This window comes from Crocodylus porosus, unplaced genomic scaffold (assembly GCF_001723895.1).
Source record: "Crocodylus porosus isolate Cpor-Errol unplaced genomic scaffold, CroPor_comp1, whole genome shotgun sequence".
Lineage (NCBI taxonomy): Eukaryota > Metazoa > Chordata > Crocodylia > Crocodylidae > Crocodylus > Crocodylus porosus.
The window spans coordinates 1,916,073-1,922,923 of record NW_017728934.1 but is presented as its reverse complement, the minus strand read 5'-3'; the positions used below and the strand labels follow the sequence as shown (position 1 = coordinate 1,922,923).

The 6,851-nt window shown below is 46.6% G+C and overlaps 1 protein-coding gene across 4 annotated transcripts in view; it reads left to right on the top strand.

The window, feature by feature from the left end:
* Positions 1–6,633, top strand: part of AHCYL1 (adenosylhomocysteinase like 1) — a 42,834-nt gene extending 36,201 nt beyond the window's left edge. For 3 of the 4 annotated variants that reach the window (XM_019546266.1, XM_019546269.1, XM_019546265.1), the window contains exons 14-17: positions 826–894; positions 2,089–2,167; positions 3,639–3,759; positions 4,126–6,633. In XM_019546266.1, coding sequence (XP_019401811.1) covers positions 826–894; positions 2,089–2,167; positions 3,639–3,759; positions 4,126–4,132 — 276 coding nt within the window. In that variant the 3' untranslated portion in view covers positions 4,133–6,633. Of the gene's footprint in view, positions 1–825; positions 895–2,088; positions 2,168–3,638; positions 3,764–4,125 lie in introns of those variants that run through there. The other variant, XM_019546268.1, reaches the window with a different exon arrangement.
* Positions 6,634–6,851: the final 218 nt, after the last annotated feature.

Sequence of the window (6,851 nt, the reverse complement as noted above, 5' to 3'; positions counted from 1 at the left end):
TTGTTTGACCCCAGTACTCTTTCCTGCCATGGCAGGGGGTCAGACTAGATGATCTGCTCAGGTCCCTTCTGACCCTAGAAACTATGAAACATCTATTTCTGCATCCCAGGAGAAAGTTGTAGGCAGATTTGGAGTTGGAAATTGGCTAGATACCAAGCTATGGTATAATAACTAAGACCAGTATCTGTGGTGGAAGTGTCTTGGCTTGAGGCAGAAGATTATGGCCATAGAACTAGTATAGTCACAAGGTTTCTTGGCTTGAGTTTTCTCAAAGGGGTAGGCAGGACCTATGAACGCAATGGTGTCTTGATAGCCAGTTACCTGCAGGCTCATTCTTAACAACCAGGGTTTATGCCTACCAATTAAATCAATGCAGACTATATCTTGATTTAGGAAGGACCAATAAGCTATTAAATGGGTCATTTTTTTCCTTCCTGTTCAATCAATCACTCTTAATTCTCTGGGCATAGCGCAGATTTGCTGCTGGAATCGTAGGCGCCAACTTTTATTTTTGCTGGGGGAGGTGGCGGGGGTGAGGGCTAAGATGATGGACCTGTGGCCCCAGCTCCCCAGCGTGTGGGCAGGGGGGTTGTGGGCACAGGTGATGCATTGGGGGTAGGAGGGGGGCACAGGCGATCCTAGGGGTGGGGGACAGCAGGACCTGCCTCCAAGGAATGAATCCAAATGGGGAACGTGAGTGAGTCTGGGCTGATTGATGCCATGGACTGGCAGCTTTAATAAGTGTGAAGAATCGTGGCTGAGAGCAGTGGCGATTCTGAGCTTCCAGTGCACTGAGTTTGGCCTTCATCCTGTTGTCCTTTTCAGGGTCGTCTTCTCAACCTGAGCTGTTCGACGGTTCCCACCTTTGTTTTGTCCATCACTGCCACCACTCAGGTTTGTTCAAGAAACATTTCATCACCTGGCCTGCCCAGCGCTCCCTTTACACGTGGGGGAGTTAGCAGTCCATGGTCTCCTGTGGTCTTGGTGTTGAGAGAGAGCCCTTGGGCAGCAAGTGCTTTCACTGACTTGCAAGGCTTCAGCTGCTTGTGTTTTTTTAGAACTGTTATTTCTTGGAACTGGGCTTGGATGAAATAGTGTTCAAGTGGCTTTTGGCTTTGAGAACAGCAGTGTCACCTCAGATGGGTGCCCCATCACCGTGGCCACTTGTTTTTTTTATTATGGGTCCAACTTTATAAGCTCTGCTCTGCAAATTTGATGGAGAGCTGACTGCACTTGGCCTTGTGCAACAGGTAGCCAAGATTATCTCGGCCCTGGCGTAAGCCAAAGAAATGGGCACAATGGGAAATCCAGTTGTAGCAAATGGACAAACTTCATCTAAAGTAAAGCTCGCTGAGTACAGCAGAAGGGAGTTGTAGGGGAATTGTTATGTGAATTGCTGTTTCTGGCAGCCGTAGGATTTTTAAGAGAATGTTATCATTGGTTTACTTCTCTACCATATCCGCAGTTCACTTATACCAAGCAAACAGGTTGAACCAGTGGTGCTCAGCCTTTCATCACTGGGTCAAATGAGGAGCATGGGGCTGAGCAGGCTGGATAAAAACCTGTGTGCCAGGATTGGGCCCTGCACCACCTCTGCCCACTAGAATTGGGCTCCAAGGGCCCCTTGCTGGCCCCATTCAATCCCGTACGTGGGGCCCAGGCTGTAGTGGCCCCATGCCACCCCACATGCTCAACCTGGCATGCAGGTTCATGCCCTGCGAGCTTCCCTATGGACTCATAAGGAGTCCTGCAGGCTGGGTGACACAGTGCCAGGGGCTAGAGATTGAGCAGCCTTGGTTTGGGCAATTAAAAGGGGCTGCTCACTTTCCCTCTCCAGTTCTAAAGCAGCAGCACTTAAAATGCAGGTGCAAGGACAGAAACATTTCCCTTCAATCAGAACCATTTAATTGCTGATGGGTTTTGTAGGAGGCAGAACTGTGGGCCAAGACTGATTTCACACTGTCCCTCTAACTCACAGCTGATGAATTGTTCTTGTGGCTGCATGGCAGAAACCATGGGTAGCTCTTCTTTTGTTAATGCTGTTGCACTCTGTTTCCATGACTGACTGACTCTGTATGATCCCTGTAGGCTCTGGCTTTGATTGAGCTCTACAATGCTCCTGAGGGACGTTACAAACAAGACGTGTATCTGCTGCCTAAGAAAATGGGTGAGTAAAGGGAACTGCTTGATCTTGAATGACATTACAAGGGGTCTGTAGAGTCCTGTAGGCTTTGATCAGAACCCTGCTAGGTTGTTAGCAATCACAATCTTGCCATGCTTTTTCAGTGCTCTCTGGTTCATTTCTTGCTCCTTATAGGAAAGGGAACCTGGTGTCCAAAGGGACAGTGCAAGATTGTTCAGCAGAGGTTGCCAAAGCATATGGGGGTTGGGGGGGCCTTGCTGTTTGTGGTGACAATGTGTGTGCGCCTTTAGTGAGCTGGTGCTCTCTGCTGACCAGCTTGTTTGGATTTGTCTTTGTTCTTGAACGTTTCCTCTGCCTTCTCAAAGAGTGAAAGGGGCTTATTCTGCCTGACAGGGCTCTAAGCCACAGTTTTCTTCCCTGCCCAGTTTGCATCAGTTTGCTCTTCTCTCTGTGCTGGGAGATCAGGAAGATTATTTTAAATATTAAGACTAAGGTTTGAAGCAGAAATATGTAGCTGGTTTGAAGGCCATGTTACCATTAGTGGTAGCTTTTGTGGCAACTAAGAGGAGTGGCAGCTCAGCTTCAGATACAGCATGTTGGGAGCTGTAGCCTAACTTAGCTTGAGTGAGTGCAGTCAGTCAACAGCAGTGTTAACCATATTTACATGAAATCTAGGAAGGTGGGTTAAAAGCAGTTATCTTTTGCAGCAGGCCTCCGCACACTGCTGCTTGGCGCATTGGTGCTTTTTGATCTTAACGGGGTACTTCTTACACAATGGAAAGCCTAGAGGTGACTCTTGATAAAGCACGGCACCTCTAAGCAAGTAGCCTTACCTTGCACTTTACACATTTGAACTTTGGCCAATCGCATTGCTTGTCTAACAACAGCCTGGAAGTGCCCCATCAACCGTTTAAATATCTGCTTATGCCATTAGCACATACTAATGCTGGGTGGTGACAAGGCTTTTTAGAGCCGTTAACATGCATCACCTCAAGCATGGGGCTTGTTGTTTTGGAACAAACTGATCAATCTGCTTTGATGCATCGGAGAAAGATAAGTCCTATAACTGCAAGGCCATCCCACGGGGTGATTTCTTCCTGACTTGACACTGGCAATCCTTCTGCCCTGAAATATGAAGCTTGGGCATGCTTGTAACTCCCAGCTCATTCAGCCTGTAATCTTATATCCCTTCTCAGTGCCCTTCCTCCACCTAATCTATGCAGTTTTTCGTAGCCTGAGACCTACAATGCAAAATGTTCTTCTGTCGTAAATTGGATCTAGTCTATCAATTTCTTGAGACACAACTTTTTATTAGGTTTATCTGGCACTCTAATCCCATCCACTGTATTCTGAATCAGTTCATCTACTGCACTTATCCAAAAAGTGTGGGTGCTATAGAGTAGTATGTCATCACACTGTCAGTCCTGTAGAGTGTGCTTAGAAGAGTAAGTTCACCTAACCTAATTTCCTCTGGTTTCATCTTTACTCTGCTCAGATGAATATGTTGCCAGCTTGCACCTGCCTTCTTTTGATGCCCATCTGACGGAGCTATCGGACGATCAAGCAAAATATATGGGACTCAACAAAAACGGGCCTTTCAAACCCAACTATTATAGGTAACTTTTGTGTTTGGGGGGATTAAAGAATCTGTCTGATATCTTCTGATGCTCCTTTTCAGTGGTAGGATCATGGGATGAGCCTCTATTGTGAGCCAGCATGGGTTGGGTTATTTTCTCTTAGTGCTGTCTAGCTGACTGGGACACGGACCAGAATCCTCCTAGCTCTGGAGAGGTTTGGGTAATTAGCTAAGATGAAGGTGTGGAGCTGATGCTTCGGTGGGTTGGGAAATTGCCATTGGAGGGGACAAGAACTCTGATACATGGAGGGGAAACGGTTCTTTGCAGTTGCAAGGTTTTGCTTTGATGTTGGTCCCCAGACAGTACTCAGTGCCTGACTGGTCTCCCCCTTTCCTTCCATTACAGATACTGATGGACCATAATGGTGAAGGACCAGACCACACGAGACAATTTAGAGATTATTTTTAAAGATCATTTTATTTTGTTTTACTCCTTTTCTTTTTTTAAGCTGTTTTTATTTTTCTTTTATCTGCGTGATTTTAATGTTGCTTTTTTGTTTGACTTTTTTCATGTGATCGCATCTTTCTCTGTCTGATCCTGGCAGAAAACCTGGGATTTGCTTTACTGCTTCATGGCCAAAACCAGCATGGTTTCAGGCTTTCACTCATGGAAGGTTTTCCTTTCCTGATCATGAAGAGCGATTAATTCCTGCGGTGGTTTTTACCTTTTCCAGTGCACCTTAGCTGGGATACCTGAAAATACTGATATACTGTACTATATGTTTTTTTTTCTGTGCAGGATTATCTGCAACTTCTAAATTGCCTTAACGAGCCCAGTTTTTAGCTGCTAGTTCAGCGCATTGGAGCAGAGCGGCACCTAATGGTCAGCTAGGGAATTGGTGAATAACCCCAGACCAAATTTCCTATGTGGAGGTGGTTTGGAGCCTGGTAAGGGTAAGCCTCAGTGGGTGTTATCTATTCTGTTTCAGGGTGCTAATCTGAATTTGAATGGGGATTGGTAACCAGCATAATCCTCATTTTCCTAGGTATTTTTTTTTTTTAGCCAAACTGCACCTTATTTGAGTTTAAAAAATCATTTTTTCCTTTCATTTTTGAGCCTAAAATGTTTTAATGGAAGTGTTTCTGAGCGGAAACACTGTAGATCTGTTGGGGGCAGCTAAGAACATGCTGCTGCCCATCCAGCTAAGGGCAGTTCCTGTTGGAGGGCTCCAGTGTGCGTTGGAGCCTCCCGTGAACTCCCTGGGCTTCTAAGCAGAAGTGAGTTTAGACACGGAGATGGCCCTTCCTGCTCCTGTCCCCTGCTTAACATGGGAGACATTTGATGATGTAGCACCTTTTTCTGTCAGCTTTTCTAGCGGCGTAGCTCTCATGCTGAAGTCTAAATCCTGTGGCTGATGGACCGTTCTGCAAAGCACTTAGCTCCATCTTCAGGCTCTGTTCATAGCAACTGAACGTTGGAGGCAGAATCCTTGGCCAACTGCACTGCTGTTTTCTAAAGCCTTTCAGCTGCTTTAATCAGCTCTTCCCTCCCTAGCCCCTTAGGTGGCAGGTTGTCCTATTTTACTTGGTTCAACATATTCCGGCTCCGTGCAAAAGGGCCAAAATGCCTCTGTGGTTTTTCAGCCCTTGGCCCCAAACTTAATGTGACAAAAATTACAGCACAAAATGTACAGCCTTGATTTTAGTTCAGTGCTCAGTGAATGTACAAATGAAAGAGCTCCAGGGACCCAGCTCACAAAGGGATTTCTGCTGAGCATGTGGCATTGGTCCAGGTACTTCCAATTCTGCTAGAATCTGCTGGTACAAAGACAATCAAGGTGCTACAGTGGACCGCAGCCATCACCTCTTGTGCTCCCTTGCTATCAGAAGTCACTTTCTGGCCAATCTTGCCCACATACAGAGGATGCATTCCTAGTGCTCTCTTTAAGAAACCTACTTCTGCTTGTTTGTGGGTGATGCTGGCTGCTTGCTCTGTCTAGGAGATAAAAGCTCTTAGTTGATCAGAACAGAGGCTAAGTTAAGATTAAAAGGGGTAGCTCACCTTCCCAAAACCATGCAGTGCCTCCAGTGGCTAGTCTCTTATTTCCCCACTCTCTTCTTTACAGTCCAGCACAGCCCCTTGGTCATCTTTTCTGCCCCTTCTCTGAGATGCACGTAGCTGCTTCGCTGACTCATTGCTGCCTTTGGCTGCCTCTGACTGCCAGACCAGCTTCCAAAGGACCATGCCTTGAGTATAAGGATTGCTGTAGTCTGCCCATGTACCCCTTCCTCTGCAGCCTGGATTTCCACTGAACCAACAAGTCTGTGATCTCTTATGGGCGGGGGCTGGGGGTCTTGCTCTCCTTTTCTCTCGCCCAGTGAAGAAGATACGGCTGGGAGCATGGGGAAGCTCTCTTAATTGTTGATGCAATCCAGAGGGTTTGCCATGTACCAGGATTCTCTGGTTTGCGCTTTCCCTCCTTGCTTTGTACACGCATAGGAAGCTCATGTAATCGCAGCCCTGGATCTCAGAGCAGACTTGGTCTCCCACTCAACCAAGTAGAGCCCACATATGTTCCTAAATGTTTGCCCTTGTGACTGTCGGGGGGGGGATCCTGGCCAGTTCCAGAGTCCAGACCCCTCTGTTCCATTTGTCTGTCTCAGTGTTAGTGTCAAAAGGAATCTTAGCTTAAGGGCTTCATCTCTGTATAAGCCATGTAACAAAAGGACACAATGGAACAAATGGTCCCACGTCTAGGGAAACCTTGATTCTGTCAGAGGGAGCATGTTCTCATCGACCTGGGAGGGATAGGTTTATTTTGTATATGAATGATTTTTAATGAATGCAATATTAATCCTTGCAGATGAGCAATAAATCATTACAGTCTAATTAAAAACGATTAGAAAAACCACATCTCTTGCCTGGGAGGCTTCTTTTAAAGACGTAGCCTGGCACCGTCTCATCAGCAGGTCAGCTGTTGCCGTTTTGGGCATGGGAACAGAGCTGTTGATTGTCCCTTTTAATCAGGACCTGCTCAAACAAACACATGGTGGCACACACTTCATCCTCGGCAGCATAACTGAGCGGGTGGTGGGGAGAAGGAGTACAAAAGTAGCCATTGCCACAGTGGA